Below are 26039 nucleotides of genomic sequence, written 5' to 3'. Positions count from 1 at the left end.
TAATAATTACACTTTACAATATATATATAATCTAACTTGGGTATCTATTATTTATTAATTATTAATTATTATACATACAATTAGCTCTATAATAGATTAAATATATATACTTGCAATCTTAGATACAGATGATCATGTACATTGTACACAATTTAAGTCTATAATATACATTATATATTAATCTTTGGCTAAATTTCCTATTTAATTTTAGCAACCAATAGTGGAACGATAATAGATTTTAGATCTACGGTCTAACAGTCTACAGTATTATGTTTAATTTAGTTTAAATTTTAAAAATGAATAACAGTCTTCGAACTATTAAGGTGGATACAGAGTACGGACACTAGAGACGTTCCCTATTGACCCTAATTGTTGGTGACCATAAGCCATAACTCATAATACTCAGGAATAAGCCAATACATTTTTTATACAATTTAAATTTTAGAAATGTATTTATTTATTTGTGGCCATTCAAATTTTCTCTATTATAAAAAATGGTCTATTCACTTGAAATCTATAAAATCTTGACAAAGTTTTGTATAAATGTATTTTTCACTTTATTTGGCATATTATATTAGTATACATATACACGGCAAGCTATTTATTGAAGCATATCTCATCCAATAGTAAAGTTTATAGCAAAATCGAAGAAAAAAAAACTCCACGAAGGTCGTTTATTTTTATATCTTGAACGACATACTATTACAACACCAGATAATCAGAGACCGGATAGATCAGACACAATAATATTCAATACTATTTTATTTTACTTTTTACTTTTTACGTTTAATAATTAGTTCGGACACACATAGTAGTTTAGTACCTAATAAATATTATACCTTAATAGATGATATTACTGATAATATAAGAAATAACTATAATAGTGAGAGCTTTCGTCGTTTCCAAATAACTTGAATTAGTAGTTAGGCCTGGATTTAGATCTACAGCTAGTGCTCATAGGCTGTACAAAGTTTGGTACCCTTATTTTACTAACCCTTTTGGACATTGTTAAAATATATTGTATAGGTACATTTTTTAATTTTTTCAATTAATAACTCATTCTTACTCTACTTGATACTTGAATAAATAATAAAATAATATTTTAGGTTTATTGATCATATCGATAATATGTTCGAGTTACCTAAATATGTACAAACAAGTAAAACACCAAGTTAAACAAAATGTATTTTTTATTATTGTAAAATAATTAATATAAACATAAACTAATATTTAAACTTTTATTTTTCTTGTTTTTTGATGAGAAAATGTGTTAATAGTATCACTAAAATTTAATTTTTTCACCCGAAATTCTGCTTCAATGTTAAATTTATAAATAGTAAATACTGCTAATGAATTCAATGGATTTTATTCTTTTAAGAATGGAAAAGTCCTTTCACCTGAGCAGTTTGAAACTGTTGCATCTACTATCTCTAGATACATATGTATAACTATTTCTAAATTTGGAAACATACACTCTAGTTCTTTGGTTTTGATATACTTATACATAGAGAGAACATATTTTACATTTTTCATTTTTTTAATAAATATTTGAACTTAAAATGCTTATAAACAAAAATTGTGACTAACGATTTCTGATTTTGATTTTTTTATTACGATATGAACAACTTATAATAAACCTTGTATTCAATTTTAAAGATTTTTTGGATGGCTAAATTTTTTTATTAGTATATCAAAAAGAAAAAAATACGATATTTAAATACGGCCCTGCGTATAGTAGTATAGTATTATAGTATTTGTATATTAAACTAATACAAATTTTGGTCAAAAGTTTATTAAGTCCTGTAAATTTTAACTCTTTTCCGATACATGTAAAAAAGATTATTTTTTTTATAAACATCAAAAAATGTATCAATGATGTTTTATTTAGTGAATTAAGACAGTGTTTATTAAAAGTAATAAAATATAGTCTTTTTTATTTTTATTTTTTTTCTTCTCTCTCTTTTTATTATACAGCGTTTGTTTATTTAATATTATTATATTATAATAAGTTATTGAAAAATTGTGTGCACTGTTACTCCCTTCACCACCATAAGCTAAACTTAAAAGTGTAGGTAATTTTTATTATTTTATTTAATGCTTTGTAATTATGTTTGAGCGCAGCACATGTCCGAGCGTAATTATACTTTTTTTTACCGTAAAACATGGTTTCGTACTTCCAATAATACGGCTTACTGAACGGTTATAAAGCAAAAACACCTATAATAAAAAATGTAGAGGAGAATTTTATCTAGAATCGTATAGAGCCCAATTTTTGATATCTTTTTTCAATCGTCCAATATTTCACAATGAATTTTATGGTTTTTTTTACTATTTATTGTTTTAATTATTTCAATAATTAATAAAAATATCGAAAATCAGGCTCTATACGATTCTAGATAAAATTCTCCTCTACAAATTTCATAATAGGTGTTTTTCACGTAAAACCCTTCAGTAAGCCGTATTATTGGAAGTACGAAAACATGTTTTTACGGCATATTTTTCTGGGGTGACACGTCCTCTTAATCAAATAATAAAAAAATATTTCAATTCAATATTTCAAATATTTCATTATATATTATAAAATGATTTATTAATTGTTTTTACTAAAATGTTGTTGTATATACATAGTTAAATGCTTAAATTATTTAATTTATTTTTTATGATGTCTCGATTTTATTTGAATAAAAAAATACAATTAATATTTTAACGAAACAAAATTCATTTTATGCTTCGGCGAGATGGGTTTCGGCAGGATGGGTTTTCGACCAAATGGCCTCCGGGTTCGAAGTCGGCACGGGTTTCTTGGCTAGCCGGTATTGCTGGCTAACCAATGGCTCTTGGGCCTTCCTTTTTTCCTTCGGTGCCTGAAACTTTCTGCGTAGAAAGGCTTTTTCTACCGTTTCCGACTCCTCGGCTGGTGCGGAGAGTGGCCCTGACGACTTGCAGGTTACCGTTTCCGGCTCCTTGGCTATCAGGGTACTGCGTCCACTAACTCCTGCAAAACGCGTTTTTCCGCTGGTGTGGAGAGTTTTGTTTGTCAGATGTTCGCTTCTTCTCGATCAGCCCAGCCGCGGTTGTGTATAACCACCCGCAGCAGTTCCTGAACACTTAATACAAGATTCCTCCTAGGTTTTTCTTACAGTACCTAATTAAAAAGTATAAAGGTTGAATTTAAAATGATGATGACATTTTTCGAAAAAATTCACAAACTATTTTGTATACCTAGTTTAAATTAATTAAATGTGTAAAATGTGTTATTTTTATATCTAATTAATGTTTAAAAATTTAATAGCGGAAAAGATTTTTCATAGCCTATAGGCTTTTATTATACAGGAATAGTGAATACATTTAATAAAAGTCAAATGTAGGTACCTACCTACAGACATATTAATATTTTTAAAAGGCATGAATTTAAAATATTCACGAAATTCATCAAAATTGTGAATTATTTATAGATTATAAATATAGAACCTAAAAATTATTGGTTGATGTATCCACTCAGAATTATTTCTCATCGTAAATAACGATTTATTATTAAATTCAAATTTAACACATCCAAGTTCCAAAACAGGCAATTATTCAATAACAAGATCAAGGTGTACATAACATATTTTACTATATACAGCAGAGCAGTTACCTCTACTTGTCTTGTCAGATTTTTTAAATTGTATAAAATTATTAATATTGTTTAAAGAAATAAAAAGTAAACATAAGAGTGGTCGTAAGTCATATACGGTATACGTAAGTATAGGTATTCTTAATTTGCTCATCAAAAGTAATCCTAAATTTTAAAATGACTTTATTTATTTATTATTTTGAAACAGTAAATAATTATTTGGCAACAGCTGTTATTTTCATATCACATGGTCTATTTAATGATAACAATCGTCGAACGCATGCTGACCGGAGTTTATATTTTATAATCATTAATCAACTCTTCTTTGAATTTTTTTTCATTTCTAGATAATATTAAATTAATAGTTATAATAGAAGTATCCATATTCCATATGATAAAAAATAAAAAATTTAATAGTCAAGTATAAAATATTAATTAAAATTTAGAGTAATAACGTGAACGTCAAATTTGAAATTTTGTTAACTAAAATCCCATCTAGACACCTGATAAAAATCTATTAATCAAGATATGTTTTGTTACGACGACAAAGATTTAATATTTACAACATCATGGAAATCATTGTCTGTTTATTCGAAATTTGATGAATCTTTGAAAATACTGTGGAGAGAAAAGGAAGATGAAGGGCTATTTAGGTACAAATATAAAGAAGAAAATGTGATTGTATTGCCTGGAAAGTATGGGTTTCTTGCAGTTGTAAGTTAATTTAAATTCTTTGTATCCACCAAAGATTGGAAAGTATTTTTATTGAAATCTATATAATTAATCTAATAAAATAAATGAGGTCTAGAAAAAGAAATTCTGCCATTGTACAGCAATGCTTTATATTTGATTCTAAAACTCACTATAAACAAGTTAGAAAAGCTTATGCAAGTATACTAAATTCTTATTAAATACTAAATAAACTTATTTTGATATACCTATAATATCTACAATTTAAAGAATTCTGCGATTATAAGAAAAATTTTACTAAATAATATTCTCATAATATAGAATGAGATTGAGTTCGCCATTTTCCGATCCTTACTCTATAGTATAGAGCAGCGGTTCCCAAACTTTTTTTTTCCACTTTGCCGTTTTTGGATCCAATTTAGCCACAGTGCCCTGCTGTGAATAACAAGAAAGACTGAACAAAAAAATACTCATTGATAACTAATTTTACGTAGACCACGGTGCCCTTAGAAAGTGCTTGTGGTGCCCCTAGGGCACCACGGTGCACAGATTGGGAACCGCTGGTATAGAGTCTATGGTCTTTACCATAAATTTATTATACTTTCTTATTAATAACTTAAGTTCTAATAAATTATTATTACATTATATTTTGTTATTACAGCTGAACATCGATAGAGGTACTAAACGTCGTAAACCAAACATATTTACAAGTGTATTAGAACCTTTTAATGACAATTTGTTCAATTTTACCAAAGTTAATCCAGGAGAATATTTATTCAAATTTAATAATTTATCAAGTAATAATTCTTCTGGTAAGTAAAGCGGCTTATTTCATATATTATGCCATTGTTAAATTGACTAATACTTAAGTTTAGTAATGCGACCAATATTTTCTAAGAGAGAAGCTCCATAAAATATATTTGGTTTTGAAATTTATTATTAAATATTATTATTATTATTATTTGCATTAAGGCCAAATAAAATTTATTATTCGATATAAATATATTCAAAACTGATTTAAAGGGGAGGGCCCACATATAGGGTATTTTTCTGGTTGTGCCATTGCTTCTACTCTGTTTTGTTGTTAGTTAGGCTTGGTAGTTGATACAAATATACAATCATCAGATTACAATCGTGATATTGCCCGGTATGTGAATATTGTGCATTTATTTATGTAACAGATTTTACCCATAAAGTTTAAATAAATAGTTGTGATCATCTTTTCTTAAACCATATAATTATTATATAAGATCTTTAATGTAATATGTTATTAGTTATTGGTTTAAAGAATAATTATTTCAATCAATAGGTAATAAATTAAAAAGAAAGTAATTAAATTAATGAAATACTATCTGTAAAGAATATTTAATTAATTTAAATAAAAAATGTTTAGGTTAGGATGATTAAATTAAAAGTTATCATTTTCATATAATTTTTTAAAACTTAGAAATTTGATACTATTATAGTTGTTATTAAATTTATTACATGTAGAACAGCGGTTCCCAATTCATGGGCCGCAGCCCACTTGTGAACAGCGTGGAACTGGGCTATGAATCATTTTATATTAATATTATTAACGTCTGTATTTTTGGTTAAAATAATATTTTATCAATAATAATTATGGTACTCGTGCAGTATGCTATCTTCCGTAAAATGCTACCTACAAAAAACTTTAATATGAATAAACTTTACCATATACTTTCAAGTTTCAACGTACCTCCACAAATAACATCATCTATTAATTTAGAACAACTACCAAGTTCTGTTAGCAAGTTTCTCTCTTGAAGACAGTTAACACATGTTTCATAATTAGGTATTAAATGCCCATACAAATATCGCATTGATTTATTCATTGAATTATTTTGATTAAAAAAATACAAGGTAAAACTTGCAATGAAAAACACATATGGGAACACAACACAGACACAACAATACAACATAGAATAATATAAAAAATATCTAAAAGTAAGTTATTGTGAGTCTTGGTGAATCAGTTATCATAATTGCTATTTAGTTATAATTTTATATAACTGTTATTTATTATTCAAATTTACTTTCCCAAATTAAAATGAAATGAAATAAAAATAACTATGGTATGTAGCATATTACACAAGTACCATAATTATATAATTAATACTATTGAACAATTTTATTAATATAGTTTCATCACTTTTATCTGACGTAGTTTGTACATGTTTATTATTAATATCTGTTATTTGTCATTTTTTTCATATTTACATATATTTACTTATATTATATATATAAACGTATGTAGGTGTGCTATTTATGGGTCTTAAGGATTTTTTTTTACAAAATTGGTGGTCCGCACAACTAAAAAGGTTGGGAACTGCTGGTATAGAATCATCAATCATCAATGTATTTTATATCATGGAAAAATTAATATAAATTAGGTTACTTATATAGTTATATCAAGTAAAAATATTTTATTTTTTTATTGAATTAATAATAAAATTAAAATTATAACTGTAAAAGTATTTTCAGAATGATTCATTTTAAATACGATATTATGTGATTTATTTAGATACAGATGATATCTTAGCAATAAATACAAGTCCTTTGGGAGATTTTCATTCATTAATTTTACCAAAAATCAATAGTAAACTACCACAAGTTATTAATGAATATAGTTTAAATATTGCAATTCAATTGTTACTGCTAAGTGCATCTCCGTAAGTTACTATTTCTTATAATTTTATAATAATTATATTAAACTATATACACCATACTAAACATTTACAGGGCAATACGCGTTGGATTTAATAGTTTATGTGCTTTTGCTTCAGTGAACCATCTTCATTTACATTTGTATTACTTACAATATAAAATGTACCTTGAGTATTGTGTAAGTGAAAACAAAATATATTTTATAAATATTAAAAATGTAAATAGTTTACATAAAATAAACATTCAGTAAAATGTTTGTAAATTAAAAATCATTATTTCATTAAAATATATTTTAATTTAAACACTTAGTTAAATTTTGTAGAATGTATATTATTAAATTTATTTAAATGTTTTTTATCATACAATTTTCCAAACTAAACTATAATTTAAAAAAAAATTGTGTCATAATGTATTGAATAATTTTAGTCAATAAATATATGTTATTTAATATTTTACAGGACATAGAACATTTTAGTGGTCCTTGTCATAAGATTATAGATTTTCCTTCCAAAGGATTTGTATTTGTACTTAAAAGTGGTGACTTGCTGTCCAATTTCGTCAAGTAAATTTATATTTTAGTGCTTGTATAAAATTAATTAATTATTTTTTTGTAAGTATTAAATAATAACATTATTTATGGCTTTTAGAACAGTTTTTATCATGATTAATTACCTTCAGCAAAAAGATATTTCTCATAACATCTTTATAACTCGAGCACTAGCTAAAGATTTAAATACTGGCGATTTTAATAATTCAAGAAACTGTGTAAGAGTTTTTATTTGGGCAAGACTTTCATCAGGTGAATTTTATTTACATAAGACTTTCATTTATATGGTACTACTTCTTATTTACAAATATTAAAATTCCTAATTATTATCTTGAATAAATTAATAATAGTTGAAGTTATTAACTTGATTTGTTAATTTTAAATTAAAATATAAATCATATTATAAGGCAAATATTATTTTATATCCTCATCTTCTTAGTCAAACTATTTATATAAAAATTTTAGATTATTTTTAATCTTTGTCCTAGGATCCAAAAATTAAGAAGACATTTTCATTTATATTCTTAACTTTAAAATGTTAACCTAAGATAAATTTTAAGTTTCTACCAGTTCTATTCTTCTATAATAATAATACATTTTTAATAATAATTAAAATATACATAGCATACTAGAAAAATATTTAATATTAATATGAGCAACTAATTTAATTATTTAAGACTAATTATCTATTTAAAATACATTTAAGTATCAGAATTTTAAAACCTTTATTGTTTTCATATGATTAGTTTTTTGAATTTCTTTATTTATATGAAATTATTGTTAAATGTAAATATATGTTTTCTAGGAGATAAACGTATGGATAAATTTTCTCCAGCAACTTGTGAATTGTTTGGGCACTTGGTATTTAAAGGTAATATAGAAATTATTTTAAAGTTTTGTACTTTTTTAGTTAATAATTTGTATAAATTATTAAAATATAATTAACTCTTATTGTGTAACCACTTTGTTAGATAAAACTTAATTATAGAACCAAAATATTATATTTTAAGAAATAATATGTATTGATAATTGTTTTACCAAGATTCCTGTTAAAATGAATATTAAATAGTGTTATGCAACTAGTTGCTATGGTTACTATTAATAATAGTATTAATCCATGTCCGATCTTACCTATTGGTCATCAATAGTTTTAACTGAAACACACCTAAAAACATTGTATAGTCTTAAAATTATTTTATTTATTCAATCAGTCATGATATAAGTTATATTTTGTTTCAGATAAATCTGAGTTTTCTGAGGTAACGGAAAATAGTGTGACCAAAATTCTTACAGATGTTACAGAATCTTCATTTTTATTAATTGAAAATGACATAAAAAATTTGTACTTAAACTTATGAAGTAAGTTAAAAGCTTAAAAATAAAAGTTATGTTAAATTACCAATTTGTTTTAATTTTTATTAAAAATCTAGTTTAATTTGTTACTCGTACAATAGTTTTCACTTTTTCAGTGAAATTAAGAGATAAATTTTCACTCCTTACTATAAGTGTTTACAATTGTATTGCCATAGTAACCCACTTAATGTTGTTATTACTTGGATTATTAGCCAACTAGTTTTTTAAAAATATTTTAATTTATATAATACTATAATAAATTAAACATGGAGCTTTATAGACTAGATTACACATTGTTAGGCATGGTTTCTTCTAATTGTATGAAAGTTTTGCCAATTTCTCAAAATGATGAAGCTGAAAAGAAGACACAAAAAGTAATATACTATAGAAAAATATATATAATTTATTTTTACTATTCATTTTGACATAAAATGTAGATCATTGTTGGCGATCAAGAAGGAATTGTTCAAATGTTTCAAATCCGCAAAGGAAAAATTAACATGTTATTTAAAACACTACCTTTAGAAAAAATAACTGAAGTTTGTTTAGGAGGAACTCTTGGTATCTAATTAATTTAATAGTTCAATTGAAATTTATGATTATTAATCCGGATAAATAATACCTTCCAAGGTACTGTTCAAGATAAAATATTTTTGTCAATGGGTACATCTGTTCGCGGATATACTAAAAAAGGTCGAATGTTTCTTAGTTTTGATACTGGATTATTGGAATCAATTAAATGCATGTGAGTGAAATCTGAAAATAACTGATGTATAATTTGTTTATTGAGATCTAATTAACTAAATAAATTGTTATGTTAAATGTATTATAAATTATAATCCATAAAATATACTTGTTAAGAAATTTCAAATTAATTATCATCTGCAAATTAATTACTAATTTTAATGAATTTAAAATAAAAAAAAAATGTTTTAGGTATGTTACTGGGAATGAACTTTTGGTATCGGGGAAACATATATTTAACCACTTTAATGATTGCAAAGATATTAGCACTTATTTATGTCCAGAAGTAATTAATAGCATTATAACATTAGATGTAATAAAGGTAAAGTAAACTATAATTTATCATTATAACTTTTTAAAATTTTTTGTTATCTAAGTATAAATAATTATTTAGATGCAAGGTGTAATGCCTATTCTAGCATGTGCTGATTTATGTATTAGAATACTTGAAGGTTCAACTGTGAAAGAAATATTTTATTTGTCATCAGAACCAATTTGTTTGCATTTAATGAAAAACAATGGTGGTTCATATGGAAATGAATTATTAGTGGGACTTCAAAGCGGGCATGTTGTACTTCTTAAAATAGAAAAGTATATTTTAATTTTAAATGCTGATAACATTATATTATATTAGTAATAAAATTTAAATTAATTTATTATTTACTTATTAGAAATGCTTCTACTAGTATACTTTGGGAACTTATAACTCAATCAAAACAAGGAGCCATAACATGTATTGATTGTTATGAATTTAACGGAGAAGATCATCTTTTAATTGGGCGCCAGAGTGGATCGGTTGAGGTTTATTCATTAGAATCACATTCTGTTCCTATTGAAAAATATAAATATGTAATTTTTAAAGATATTTTAATTTTAAGCTACTGTCAATGCATTTATTATAATAATTAATATTATTTAAGAGTTGTTCAGAAAGTATAACTTCAATTCAAGGTGGAGCTATAAGAAGTTTTGGTATTCCAGAAATTGTTGTCACAACTTTTACAGGTTAAGTTAAATTAACTAACCAAAACATAATACTTAAATAATGATTTCTGTATAATTTATTTTAGGTTGGCTTTTTGGATTAACTTTTGTTGATCAACATATTGATAAAGAAATTGTATTGGAATCATCAAACATAATTTTAAATGATGAAAAACAAAAAATATTAGATATAAGGTAAGCATGTTATGTTTCAACTTTTGTTAAATTAACAATAACTTTTAAATACACATAATTTATAGGTAGTTTATTTATTGGCACTATTTATGTAATGTATATTATGTACATTTATTAAAAAATTTTATATTAGCTTGTTCCTCCTATAATATTTATTATATAAACCATAATTTAGTTAATATGTGATTTGAATCTAAATATTGCAGGACTGAAGTAAGTGATCTGGAAAGACAAGTTGCTATAGAAAGAAATAAATATTTGGAATTCACCCAAAAAAGTTCAAGACCCTCTGTTTTACCTTATTTAGCTATTAAGAATTCTGTAAGTATAATATATAATTTTTCAAAAAAAGTAGTTAATGAAGTATAGGTAAATGAAAAATGTTTAATTTTTTTCCATAGATGTTTTTAGATTCAGAAAACTTAATTTATCATTTAATAATTGAATTAGAAGCCACTATTGATAATGTTTTATTGCAATGCAATTGTTTAATTAATTTGATTGATGTTGAAAATAATAATAACGCAGTTGTAAGCAAGAGTAAATGTAAAGAAGAGGTATAGTAGTTTATATTATGTATTTATTTAATTATAGATGAGAGTGCAACAAATAAAATTAATAATTGCTAAATATGAATAAATGTAAGTGTACTAAATAAATTGAAAAACCGTTTTTAACTATGTATTTCCAATTTATAAAAATACCATTTCAAAAATTTTTGTTTTTTTGTAATTTATATAGTTATTGTATTTTAAAGATATGTTAATATATTTACTTATTCAGTATGTATTTAAAAATGTATAGGTATAACTCTTAATAACCAAAAATAGGTTGTTTTAAAAGATTTAATAAGTTGGTCATATTTTTATTCATTTTTTTTTTATCAATTTCTATACTGTTATTTATAGCCAATTTCCACTCAAATGTTCTTATTATATTATTAAAAGTAGTTTTATTTCAATAATGTTTAATTTTCAAAATTTAAATTAAAAATTTTAAACAAATTAAATGAAGGCCCCATCTAAAAATAAAGTGTTTGGGATTTTGTAAGCTAGACTCCTCAGTGCCAAATTAACACTATTAAAAATAAATATTGTTATTAATATATTTTTCATTCATATTAAATTTTTTTTTAGGACAGTAATAAATTATTGATTACATACAGATGTCAATTAAACACGACAAAATTAGAATTGAAAATGTGGTCACACGAAGGTGATCATGGAATTTTAACTGCTTATATTACACCTTTATTACAACCTAAATGTTGTCAAGTCTGTAAATTTCCTATCAAGCCACTTTTATATCATCAAAGAACTAAAAAAAATATAGTGTAAGTTGTACAAATATTAGGTATCTTCATTTTTATTTAAAAAATGTATTATTCTAAACACTTCTTTGTAAAAAGATATGGCTACTAAAATTATAATTATTAATTTTGTTAAGTTAAATATATATATATATATAAGAGATAAAATATGTTTGGTTTTGGTTAAATACTGGTGCCATTAAAATATTTAAAAAAATATATTATTTTCAGCTATCAACCTCAGAGTTTTTTGACACTATCTGGTGGATTTAGTCTTTCAGAAGCTCATTTGTGGATTTCAAACTGCTTGCCAGGTTTTCCTGAAAAACCAGCTTCTCAAGAAAACTTAGAATATTCTTTTGAATCAATAATATTAGATACAGTTTTATTGTGTGCTTATAGGTAGTTTATTTAATCATGTTTAAGTACCATTAACCTAGATTAAATAATATTACTCTTTTATCATTATTTTAGTCGAGGATCAATAAACATAAAGACTGACAATATTACTGCGATTGCAATCCTCAAGGACAACTTCAGTAGAGATGCTACAAGGAAAAATATTAAATTGGACATGACTTACGGTTTGTATATTGGATTACTCAATATAATTTATGGTTCATCGACACATGTTTATTGTATACAGAAATATCAGAAGGTAGTTTAATATTGATGATTGATGCAATTGTTTCTAAATTGAAAACTGACATAAAAAATGACAAAACATTGAAGCTTATTAATGCTATAAAACAACTATCAGTCAATCCTAATACAAATGGAGAATCACTCACAAAAGAGTATTTACTGATGATTTCCAATGAAGACAAATTAAAAAAAGAAGCATCTCAGAGACCATCACGCATGCAGCGTTTACAAGGTGTGATAATTAAATGAAATTAATTTTTAAATTTAAATTTTATTATTTAAATTTTTACTGATTTAGCTATTATGTTGGCATTGTTTGACGATTGGCACAAATTGAAAGGGTTAAATGTGAAGCCTAACTCACGAGAGGATTTACAAGAAGCTCTACAGACAAGCAATACATTGGATTCATTAATTAGCATGTTTGAACTTTAAATGTTCCCTAATTAATTTAATAAAGTAATACATAAATTAATTATTATGCATAAATGATAAATCTATATATACCTATGTATAATATATCAGTCAAATACCATTTCCTCATTAATTGTTCATCCATCTCAAAAAGTCAAAAACGACAAAACGTATCAATTTTAAATTTAGAGTAGTGATTTCTTTATTGTATTAGAATACTAGATGTGTAATAAGAAGGGATTATTAAAAATTCGGCTTTTGAAGATGGACTTATTTAAGGATTTTGTTTCGGCATATCACGGAGAACTCTTTTAAAGTTTAAAACGAAAAAAAATTATATTAGGTACCCAACAATTAGTGGGACGCAAATAGGCAATTCGTTTTTACGGAATGCAGCTCTGGTTGGTAACCCTAGTTTACACTAGTTCAAAATCAAAAGGCGAAAGGGTCTATTTAGATCTGGAGGATACACAATAATTGCGAAAGTACCTTTTCCCGAAGTAGATTGTGATCGTTTTTACCTTTTTTTTATGCGACGTTGCCGAATTGGGATCGTCTTTTTTTCTAACATATATTTTGGCACAAGAATAATCAGTGAATCCTACAAGCTTAGACTTAAAATATATTACGATATTACTATAAGATTTAGTGCAATAATGCTACATAATTTATTTAATTAATTACCTATATAGTTTTATTTATAAAAATTAACTTTATTGATTAATTTTAAATTTCTTCTAGCTACAGACATGCATTGAGAGCCGCGTATTAATAACGTCGTTCGACATCATTCTATCGAAGAACGTTTCCCGACTTTTCTCACAGTTATAATTGGAATTTAGCTATATGTTTTTTGGTGTTATCGTATTCTGTCCGGTACCTGTAGGAAAAGAGCTTAACAACTTACTGACTGTCATAGTGTTATCGTTAGTGATGGAGGTGATGTCGATTTAAGCGGCTTTTGAACCATTGGTACTGTTAGTGTCGGAGGAGAAGATGGGTTTAACGATATAGGTGCCGATGACGGAGTCGATGGACCTTGCACAGTGGGCGACATGGGTTTATTTGATCAGGATATAAGAAATAAATGCTGGTTCTACGACGAGTTGTCTATAATGAACATTCGATGGGTTCTTGTCGTAACATTTACCCATAAATGCTGTGGGCGACACTCATGTCGAAGTACGGTCAGGCCAATATAAAAACTGTATGTGAAAGATCCATCCCAATGATTTGCGTTTTTCATTACTTCTTAGTTCTCATACATTCAAACGTGTTAAATAAAAATGTAGTATAATTTATATTTTGTACATTGTAAATAAATAATAATAATATATGTTTATAGTATATACATATATTTCTTTCGAGGATTTTAATCTGTGTTTTTTGTGCGTTGTATTTTCAATTGATTTTTAAAGGTTTTCTAAACGGAAGATTATAACAATTGTAGCATACGTATTTATATATGCATAAATAATACGTATCAATGTAATATATATATTATTTAATATTTTTTAAGAACGTCATTTAATTTCTAATTTCGTCGATATTCACACTCAACGTTTTATAATTATTTTTAACTGTTGTTATTTGTGACATTAATACCTACTTCGAGTTCTTTTTCTAAACTACCTTTTATTTTAACCATAAAATGTTCGTCAGTCAACATCTTATTAATTTTTTCATGTAAATTTTGGACAACCTCTGTCAAATATTCACATCATTATAACTTATCGGGTTGTGCCAAATTCGTTAGAAAATATTCTTCAATGCGGTGCAACTTGAAACAAAACCGAAATCATTTGGCTTATTATATTGCTCAATTGCACAATTTTTGTTTCATACTTTAAAATCTATAGGTAACTATTTTTGTTCGTTGAATTTTCTTATTTCCGTATATACCTAATATTAATTTATGAGTACCTAATTGAGATAATATTTTGTAATTTACAAAAGTATTATCTTCTACTGTTATACATTTTCCTTCTATAAGCTTGATTTTTTCATTTATTTTGTTAAATTCTTTCAAAAAACCGATAGGCAAAATCTCATGCATGTTATTAAATTTCTTAGCTACTTTTGAATTGCATTTTTTTTTTGTTAATCTATTATCTTTGTTAATATGGTTCTGTGTGTGAACACATCATGTAAAAAAACATAAATTTATAAACATTTAAAAATAAATAAATAAAAATAAAAAAAATTTAATATAACCCATGGAGTGCCTATAATAAAACCCGAGCACTAATACGTCAAATTAATTGATTTTTGATTAAACTTTTGCAAAATAGTTCGAACTAATATAAAATTCGTATTAAAATATAATTCAGTAAACATATTGTTTATTCATAATCCATATTGATAGTGATTCGTATATCTGTTTATTATAATACTTTGTTACCTATGTATACTATTCAAACCATATAGGATATAGCACAAAAATGTGTATTTATATTATTACAAAAACTATATTTAAGCACTTTTTAGTTTTTGAGTGGAACGATGAATGTATTGATTTTATAATGATGTGTTTGTTAACACGATATATAGTAGAAAAAATTAATTTGATCTTTAACTTTGAGAGTGGTTTCTGATCCACTTCATTTACCAGGCAAAATCACGGAAAATTGAAAATTATTTTAAAGTTAAAAATTTATAAAATATTCAATTTTTATTGGTTTGGATTGGTAATAATATAAGGTTACTTATAAGTTATAAGTAATTCATACTGTAAGCAAAAAATCTAAAAAACATGTATACTTGATTCTTTTTCATAGATATACCTATTCAAAGTTGAATTTTGGATAAAATTCGATACTTAAACGAAGAAAGTGATTTTAGTTATTGCGTTATAATTTAAAACCATTATTCATGGCATCATGGGTGCTTTTACGTATACTATGCATTTTATCTTACTTAGGTACCTAATGACATATTTTAAAAATATACAGATTAATTTTAAGATAATACCTTTTTGTTCCATAAATATACTCACATTATTTTATGTTAAGGTGGTATTGACTTGAAAATTAATAATAATAAATGATATAGTTTAAGGTATAAATATATAGTATTATAATAATTAAATATTAATAATAAACGTAATTTTTTTTGAAAAAATTAAATCAACTTACCTAAATACTAATAGTAAAATAAATTACTTAAATGACCATATCATGAAATATACTTAGAGCGATATAGGCTGATAGAACGTCTCCGCTTAGAATCATTTTTAGTACCTATACCTATATTATAATGATATGTTATTATCATCAAATTAAAATTTAACACAAACATTTTACAGTGACTCACTCGCCACCTACTGTTCAGCAAAGCGGTATCCGGTTATTGTTCAATAAATACAATTTTATTCTATAATTAATAAATGTTACATATTTGAGGCTCAATCTTCGAGTATCTTTTCAAAATTCATATTTAATTTGTGGTTCAATTTTCGGGTAATAAAACGTAAACAAATATTGCATACAAAGCATGTAGATAAAATGTAGTTCAATTAACGACCGTTCGAGTAAACTTGGAGTGTACACATTGCATTTATTTCTTATAGCCTTATAGATATACCTAATGATATGTTAATAAATTGAGATTATGTTTTATTAAATATAATATATTATAGTATATATAAGCATTGGACACGAATTCATGTCTCGAATTGGAATATAGTAACTCTAATAATCTAAAATAATCCGTAATTCCTATTCAAATTGAATATCGAAAATCGTGCGCCAAGCTCTCACTCCCGACGACTTGAAATTTGAAACTAGAACTGTACATCGTACGCTTACATATTATAATTCATATCATATACGACTATATCTATATCTATTCAATATACTTATAATCTGATGCGTGTGATAAAGCCACAGTATACGCACAAACATATAGGTAATCTTATTAGGCTACTATAATGTCTATGAATTATGTTATTTACATATACAGTATTTTGATTTAAAAATAAATTTAACTAGGTATTTAAGTGCTTACACACAACAGTCAATAGTTGTGCATCGACATATTATAAAATCTTAATACAATATCAACGTGGGAGAATTTTAAATATGTATCTATTTATGCATCTATTTAATACATAGGTACAAATATACAATTTATATTAAATACTTATTGTATGGGAAAACTTATTTAATGCACATTAGATACATGGATAAATAAATCTTTGATATGGTTTTATGCATTGTTTTCTGATATCTATTTTGTGGTGATAAAACTAAAAAACGATATTATTTGTTTTTTTATTGCAGTAATAATTTGATGCATACTATTTAATTCAACATTCAACAATATTTTGGCCAGCAGAGTATAATTATAAATACTATGTCGTACCGCTAGTACTTAGACGGTTGATTTCTGAAATTAAAAAAAAACAATTTGAATACATTTGAAGAATTTAATATTATTAAGGAAAATACACGAGGCCAAAGAAACGATTGCCGATTGGTAGTCAAGGCATAAATAAGTAATAGAGATACGGGATAATATAGAGTAGGTACTTACCTATTTTAAATTTTTATATTGTAAAAATAATAATATCGTTAAATAAAAATAATTTTGCCACTGAGCGCGCTTATATTATGCTTGTTCAACATTTTTAACGATTGGTAGCTACTAGCTATGCAGTGAAATCGAATAGTTGGGCGTTTATTATTATTACTACTTCTAACTCAGAGTAAAAAGTTCAAGATAAAGTGCAGCTGCTGGTCGGTATTATTCTACTCGATCCCCGTCTAAAAATGTGTATAAGAAGATACAACTTTTTTTTTATCAAACATAAACGATTTAAACTCAGTTGAATTTAGATACACAATACATACGAATACACGATAAAAGGATTGAATCAACAGTCATACAGTAATTTATAGAAATATAGAAATATTTCTGTTACGATTTCCGTGGAAAGACGAATTGCTAATCCGTTATTTTTAGAGATGTTTAGAGTTTTACCTATTTCATATCTCTTAGGGTTTTTGAATTAAAAAAAATAAAAGATCCAATGGGTGACTATCCATACATCGTCTTGATAACGGCCACCGCGTGCTATAATACATATTCAGCTGTTATTTAGATGGATGTAAAGAGAGAGAGAGATAAAATACTAAAAATAATCAACAACAATTCATCACGTGCATAGACCTAGTCACTTCGATCATGATTAACCTCGCTGAATATTAATGTATTTTTTTTTTTTGTTCGACAGCAACACAGGGTTGGACCTTAACAATGGATCGTTATTCTGAATACCAAAGTATTATAATATGTATAATGAATATATAGGTACTATATAGTATATATACGTGTATTTAATAATATCTTGCGGCTCAAAGGATTCACCTAATACGCGTTTTTAATCAGATGAATTATCATATAATATTTTTACACGAAATTAAACGTTCGTATTGTCCACTGAGAAGAAGATTGATGGTGCGATGTTATTATTTAATATTTTGTATCGTTTCATAATAACAATGTAATATTCTCAGTGTAAAAAAAAAATGAGTATCATGAGATAGTGCGCGTGACGTTGACTCGAACTTGGCAGGATTCTAATAAAAACAAGACCAATTCGGTTGAAAATATATAATATTATACAATATACCTGTATGGCTGTATTACCAAGAAGATTCGTAAATTTGTATGACGCGTGGTAATGAGATATGTTGTGGTATACTTAGATACTGCGTGTCTCCTTTTTTTTTAACATATCGTGAGTTGTGATTGTTACTTTATTTTACTTTTTGTCGGAAATTATTACTACCACTGACAATATAATAATATTATTATATTTTTAGAATTCGACGAATAGCGGACGTTGTATTTTGAATTTTGTGAAATTTCTATTGTTGCTTCTGCTGAACTGTAAGACGAATAATCATTCCGACGTGGAATCGTGTTTGGAATGTCCAGCTGAAAAATAAAATGAAAACGATAGGTAGTAATAAATAATAATAATAATAATATATCAATCCAAGTTGTACGCATTCAAAAGTGGTTTGCTTGCGCCTACAACGTGCAAAGAATCTCAGCTGTTTTTTTAGTTATATGTTTATATGACAATATTAATTATTAATTATGATATTCGTTGATCGTGATTCAAACTGTATATAAATGACAAATTTATAATAATATAATGCCATAATGGTGTGGTTGTTTACTAAGTCTCGCACTCAATACTACACAGACTATTGATGTAGATTCGTCATTTGTGTACACACACAGAAACAGTAGGTATACAGTAGTACAGGATGTCCCACTATATTTGACGTTTATTTGTTTGTGAAGGTTGTTGCAGATGATAGATAAATTGCATTTTCCTATCTCCTCTCATGCGCTCGGTTCCATCATTTGTTCGTAAAAAACCTCTACTGGCTAACACTGCATCGGCACCCACCCGTGATATTAGGTATTCGTTATTATAACAATACTCAGCTCTGAAAACAAACCAATACCGATTTGCATAACTAGATATTATACTTATCTGGCTATACTGCATGTATACCTAAGTATAGTTAGTGCTAAGATTCCGAAGTTCTTGTATTCAATTGTTTTTTTGCGAGAGTTGTGAATATTCTAGATATATATTTTTTTTTTTGTAAAATGGTTAAAATAAATACAAAATTTGACGGCATAGTGCATCAATTTATATTTTTTCCTATTTTGTTATGTATTTATAAAAAAGGTATATTAAGCAAATTTTCAACAATACCATAATATTATAAATAGAGCATATTTTTTGTAAATTAATTTTTCACTTCATAATTTTAGAGCATCTTTTGGTGATTTTAATTATATATTTATATATTTTGATTATTTTTAGTGGAGGAAGTTCCAACTTCCAGGAAAACCTATCCGATATGAGAACGATTGGACAATATTATGCAGACAAAACATTTTTTTTTTTAACGATTACCTACTACCTATCTATGACCTATTCATGTATATTGTATTGAGTTACAATCATAGATTTAAAAAAAGGTTATTAACATACAATATGAATGTCTTAGCAATAACAATATTTCTGATTGAATTAGGTTATACCTATACCGGCTATAGCGTGTATTGATTAAATGAAAACGCATACGATTTTTAAGCAGTAAACATTTAACAGCATTTGTGCATTTGATAATATTTTTGGCAAATAACGATAAAGAATGCCAGTGAATTAAAAATGAATGCGCCCTTTGGGATGCTGCTGGCTATGGAAATGTATAGTACTATACTACTACAAAGCCATAGCGTACAGAAATATATTAAATTTGCGAAAGGGATCGTACAAGTTATGAGTGTACTTATAAAAAAATAATGCATTACGTAATTCAAATAAGTGGCATCACATCTAGTTGTAACAATAAATACAATTAATTTGATTTGCGTGTTCATCTAGTCAATGTTCTGAATACTTATACCTAATGTATATTTACAAGTATATTTGATTTATACTTTATTGAATACATTATCTGTTAAAGTCTCGGCATTGACATTGGCGCTAATGTTATTGTCTTGGCACCTACCCGTTACTACCAAAATTACATCACTGACGTTAAGTGTTTAAGTAGTAACAAATTAACACACATACACTTTTTTACTTTACACATACATACGCAATAAATTACACTCATGTATAATTTATTATAATTGATTATATCATATATATATATATATATATTGCAACCAGCTTTGACTCGATAAAATATTAGGACTTTTTCGCTGCCATTTTTTGTCATATGCATAACTTCTATTCATTGAATTAAATCGATTCCTTTTAAAAATTATTTACACATTATTGTGCTATATAGGTAGGTACAAACAATATAATAATTCTCTTTTAGATAATATAGGCCATCGTCGTATATTATGCGTCCACACTTGTGTTATTATTATTTCGTAGGTATACCGTTTATGTATTATTATTATTATTGTAATCATTGATTATTTATTGATTCCCTACCACTTTGTATCTATGAATTAATTATTATTACCTATCTTTTTATTTATTAAGAAAGAAACCACAGTAGTTATTTGGCCATTGGCTATTACATTTTATTACATAATATCTTAAAAATAGTTTTTTTTAACTACAATTAATAATTATTAGGTTTACATTGTTGATTCATATTATGTAGTTAGCAGTTAGCTTAAATTAGATAGTAAATATGTGTATGGTCGAAAAAATCCAGTGACCATTAGATTTTTGGGACAGAGTGATTACGTGAGTGTTAGAGGAATTTTGAAGATGATTCTTCGATATATTTTACAGTCATCCACGAATTCATTAATTTTACATTAATTTCGTGTCATTCTTAAAATCCTACTGGTACGTTATTGGTACGTGTTATTGTATTAATTTTATTTAACAGCCGCTACGAGTCGCTTAGGTTTTTATCCCAATTAATAAAGGATTACTATGGGATAATAGACCAGTAAATAATATAACTCGAGGTGTATGTATAAGTACGTACAATAATAAAGCATTAAAGCTTATAATTTATAATAATCAATAATAATATAATATAGTTTGCTCTATGTGAACAACTGAGCATAGTTTATCAGGCCCACTATATTATTCATATTTATATATTATTTGAAGCGAAGTGTATATAATATAATATACACATAGATTCTTCAACAAATCCGTATTAAGGGATCGCTTTTCGCAAAAAATACTTTTATGCCTATGCGTTATTTGTCTACAGTTTGTGTGATGTATTATAATCATAAGATATAATTTCAGACCATTTAATTCATATTTTTTTACCAATGTAATAAAATATAGAAATTGTATTAAAATAAAACATAAAAACCTTATTTATTGATTTTATCGTAATATAATGTAATTTATTTATATTATACATGTATATTGTATGTATGATGTAAAGAATATAATTTTTAAAACATTTTTTCAGGTTCAATATTCATTATTTTAAGAGCATTCTAGTCTAGAGTTGATATTATTACTATAAGTTCAAAAAATTACAAATTGTATCTAATCATAAGTAATTTTTGTGATTGTTTTCACTTATTTGATATTTTAATTCGCTAAAACAATATTTGGAAATAATATTGATGGATGCTCCCTTCCCTCATGTTTTAAAATTTATTGCACTAATTGTTAATTCATTATTGAATTATTTTCCATACACAGATGTCTTTACAATAATAATATTGTTAGATTTTTATAATATTCACTGGTCATTTATTAATATAAATAGCTAGATAACTATTTACCTTTGGTAGTTTTCTACATGACGTAATCCTTCATATAAAATATTTTATTAAGACTAATAATTATTGTTTTCTATGATTTAAATTTACCAATGAAGCATCGGGTATGTTAACTATCCGCATATACTTGCTTATTAGTTATTGGTATTCACAAATAATTTATAAGTAAATACCAACATACAACTGTAACTATAGGTTCATAGAGTATTAATAGCTTGAAATAAACTAAATTTTTTGGAAGTTGTATTTACTGTATATAAAATAATAAATTACGTGAAATATATAATTAAACTTAGGTTATTGAAATAGTAAATAATATCAATTCTATATGATTAAAATATTTTTAAATACAACACATTTTTAAAGAAACATCATTATATTTTATTAAATATTTAATTTTGCTATAATTTGAACTTAAAACGCTTATACAAAACATTGACAATTGGTATTTTCAATAGTTATAAATCATTGCAAGAAAAAAATATTTGGAGCATTGAACATATTACATTGTCAAGCTATATGATCGATAAATAAGCATTTTATCAACATTGATTGAAAAACTATAATAGTCAACCGTTTCAAATGTCTTGGTTTAAAAAAAACCAAAATAATATAAAAAATATATATAAAATTATGTCTAAAAAATGACGATATAATATTTGGTGAAAATGTTTAGAATCTATACCTCTATTTCATTTTAAATGAATTTTAAAAAATAATGCCAAAAATATGTATTGCACACAAAAAAAAAAATGATTTAAACAGAGCAATATCCTCTATTTCTAAGGATATTTTATAATTTATATACGTCCTAATTATCAGTAATTTATTTTTATATTTGTAGTACGGTATGTTTTACTTATTTTTGCCAAAAACATGACATATTTATTACATTATTAATTATTGTTATAAAATCACTTAATAACATACTGTAGAAGTGTGAAAAAGTACATGTTATAACTTATAAATAGTTTAAAATTAGTCTAAATAATTTGAAAATGCATAAATTTATAAAAGAATCCAAAGAACAAAGTTTTTATGGATAAAATGTTTTGGTCTACGACACAGTTATAATAAAATATAAGATAAAAATTTTGTTAAAATGTATGATTTTATACATAATATTTTAATTTAGAATCAAATTATAAGCATTTTAAAATTGTATGACTTTCTAAATTTTAAAATAATCATAACTTGCTTCAAAATTAGATATCAAAAATAGTCGGTAAGGGTCCTAATTAATACGACGTCCTTTTAAAACATGCTTATGAAAATAAAGACATATTTTATAAAAAGCAGCTTAAAATTACAATTTGAAAGACACACAGTCTTTACACCTAAATCCCAACCTACTAACGGTTAGTTATCTAAGTATTGTTTTTTGAAAAACCCCATGGCCGCTTCTGCAAAATTCTATTAGGATGTGGCGCGATCAAAGGCCGCGTGAAAAGTCCTATAAAAACTCTAGTGTAGCGCAGCAAGTTATCGCTAATGTAGGTAGGTAGTATAGGTACATACGTTGCGCTTAGCCCTCTTGCGTAGTGTCGTCTCCTTGGCGGAATTCCACAATAACGTTGAGAAAACACGGGTTTCCGTTACCTACTTTAACAGTTTAATTAAAACCACACCGCTGCGAATTCATACATGTACACACACCCACACACACAAGCGTTTATGAACACTCCTTAATTATTTTGCTTAGCCGTTGTGCGTATATAGGATGCTCGATTTGATCGCATTGTTTAACTTGTCAGTTTAATATTTCATCGGGCGACATACGCTACATGTATATAATATATTATACACATATATATGTAGTGTGGAAATAATGCATATTATGCCGGTAAAGGTATAGGTACCTTATTTTGTAAAGGATGTTTTGTACCGCATATTTTCTTACTTATTGTGTGCACGCCATCCACCAATTATAATAGTATGCATTTAATGTACCCGACTCCAGCCTACACCTTAAAATACTTGGAAACATAATAAATTTCAAATTTTCAATGATTTGCATTCATTATTAGATATAAGTTTTAAACAAATAGCTTATAATTAAACACTTTAAGAGACGAGAAACAATTTTTATTACTTTTGTTTTTTGCGATAAGCCAAAATAATAAATTTTATATTATAAAATAGTATTTATTAAAGTCACAGTAATGCTTTATTTCAAAAAATGTTTAGAAAAAGAAAAGTTATAGAAGGCGATGAAGCCCAGTATACCCGAACACTTCAAGATCCTTCGACGTGCATTAATAATAATATACGTATAGTTTGTAGTTTTTCATATTATCCATAATATATTATTATTATTGCTTTCCTGTAGCTATGCTTAGTTTTACTTTAGTTTACAGCAATAATATTTTTATAAAACTTTTAAAATATATTTTTACACTAAAGAAATTATAAAAACTTGAAAAACAAATCTAACATTGGGAAAAATATAAAACAAAATAATTATAATCGCTATAATATTTTATTTAAAAACGTTCATAAAAATATAAATATATAATACTAATACATTTTTATGAGTTATATCTTCACTTCTTTTGATAAGTGTTTAACGACGAAAGAGAAAAATGGAAAACTATTATTTTTATAAAGGGAAAAAAATGTAAATTTTTATATGAATACGTACCTACGTGCTACGTAATATGTTCATCCACATTGATAAATAAAATACATAATATTTAATATTTTACGTTAGATACATTTGAAACTTTAAATTTTATATAATACGTATGTTCATATAGAATTTAGATTTAATTAAACCTTTCGAATTTTTAACTTATCAATTTTGTATGTAATTTCTATGTTAATTTAAAATAATATAGGATTAAAATTGAAAGGTTAATAAAAATATAATTTTCTTCATCTATTGGAACAGTATTTTTTTTTTTATTATAATTTCTTTGAAATATATATTTTTTTAATTTATTAGCTATCTATTATTTTACGAAACACATTTTTTGGTTGGTAATAAAAAAATAAGAGCTCCAACAATTTTATAAAATAATACGAGGAACTCTTCTTTAAAGGCGACAATTTTGGAATACCTTGAATTATATATTTATACATCAATCAAATAGTGAAAATAATAATACCGAAGTAATAATCACGAAGTAAAAATAGGAAAACTTGAAACCTAGCGAAATCCAAAGCAAAAAGAGTTTTTAATTTTCGTAAAATTTACATACAATAAATTATTTGCATACAATTTCAAAAGAGTTACCTTATGTATATACTATATACTGTGCACAATTTATTATGACTTGAGTCATAATTGTAAATTTTAATATTTTAATATGTTTTATATTAAATAATTAGATATAGCATATTGCATATATATGTTTATACAAGTAAATTGAGAACTAAATTATAGTTTAGAAAATGTAATCTCGTCTTATCGTTATTCGAGTCAAAATACTAAAATACTTTTTGTTTTTCTCCATTAGCAAATTATTATTATCTATTAATTTCTTTCCAATTTTACGTACGGTATGATATGTGTAGTTGTAAAAACTCAAAAGTTAAAAATAATAATATATGCAGGTAATTTATATTATTATAAATCCTAAAGATACTAATATAGTAATATG

General features: G+C 25.6%; 2 protein-coding genes across 7 annotated transcripts; both read left to right on the top strand.

Moving 5' to 3' along the window:
* Positions 1-3932: 3932 nt before the first annotated feature.
* LOC132921938 (GDP-D-glucose phosphorylase 1) lies at positions 3933-7789 on the top strand. Of its 2 annotated transcripts, XM_060985196.1 has the most exons (6): positions 3933-4330; positions 4968-5118; positions 6849-6996; positions 7067-7169; positions 7450-7553; positions 7644-7789. In XM_060985196.1, the coding sequence occupies exons 1-6, from the start codon at positions 4145-4147 to the stop codon at positions 7657-7659; spliced, it is 708 nt and encodes a 235-aa protein (XP_060841179.1). In that variant the 5' UTR covers positions 3933-4144; the 3' UTR covers positions 7660-7789. The 2 variants fall into 2 exon arrangements, with proteins under 2 accessions (XP_060841179.1, XP_060841180.1); XM_060985197.1 differs by lacking the exon at positions 7644-7789 and having other exon boundaries at positions 7450-7557.
* A 986-nt stretch (positions 7790-8775) lies between these two features.
* LOC132921937 (Bardet-Biedl syndrome 7 protein homolog) lies at positions 8776-14518 on the top strand. 5 transcript variants are annotated; one of them, XM_060985193.1, is made up of 16 exons: positions 8776-8897; positions 9172-9265; positions 9329-9452; positions 9522-9636; positions 9828-9957; positions 10030-10226; positions 10307-10484; positions 10556-10640; positions 10706-10814; positions 11021-11135; positions 11216-11371; positions 11951-12147; positions 12355-12525; positions 12598-12707; positions 12770-13000; positions 13067-13243. In XM_060985193.1, the coding sequence occupies exons 1-16, from the start codon at positions 8893-8895 to the stop codon at positions 13201-13203; spliced, it is 2154 nt and encodes a 717-aa protein (XP_060841176.1). In that variant the 5' UTR covers positions 8776-8892; the 3' UTR covers positions 13204-13243. The 5 variants fall into 5 exon arrangements, with proteins under 5 accessions (XP_060841176.1, XP_060841178.1, XP_060841177.1 ...); XM_060985194.1 differs by having other exon boundaries at positions 8802-8897; positions 9192-9265; XM_060985192.1 differs by lacking the exon at positions 8776-8897 and adding an exon at positions 13924-14518 and having other exon boundaries at positions 8915-9265; positions 13067-13227.
* The last annotated feature ends 11521 nt before the right edge of the window (positions 14519-26039 follow it).

Source organism: Rhopalosiphum padi, chromosome 2 (genome assembly GCF_020882245.1).
Source record: "Rhopalosiphum padi isolate XX-2018 chromosome 2, ASM2088224v1, whole genome shotgun sequence".
Taxonomy (NCBI): domain Eukaryota; kingdom Metazoa; phylum Arthropoda; class Insecta; order Hemiptera; family Aphididae; genus Rhopalosiphum; species Rhopalosiphum padi.
The sequence above is the reverse complement of the archived record's forward strand: the minus strand, read 5'-3'. Positions and strand labels throughout refer to the sequence as shown.

Bases quoted from the DNA above. Each gene is read 5' to 3' on its own strand.
- LOC132921938 (XM_060985196.1), top strand. From the start codon at position 4,145: ATGTTTTGTTACGACGACAAAGATTTAATATTTACAACATCATGGAAA. The intron at 4,331-4,967 runs GTAAGTTAATTT...TTGTTATTACAG, and splicing joins AGTATGGGTTTCTTGCAGTT to CTGAACATCGATAGAGGTAC. The intron at 7,170-7,449 runs GTAAGTGAAAAC...AATATTTTACAG, and splicing joins AAATGTACCTTGAGTATTGT to GACATAGAACATTTTAGTGG.
- LOC132921937 (XM_060985192.1), top strand. From the start codon at position 9,158: ATGGAGCTTTATAGACTAGATTACACATTGTTAGGCATGGTTTCTTCT. The intron at 9,958-10,029 runs GTAAAGTAAACT...ATAATTATTTAG, and splicing joins TAACATTAGATGTAATAAAG to ATGCAAGGTGTAATGCCTAT. The intron at 10,227-10,306 runs GTATATTTTAAT...TTTACTTATTAG, and splicing joins GTACTTCTTAAAATAGAAAA to AAATGCTTCTACTAGTATAC.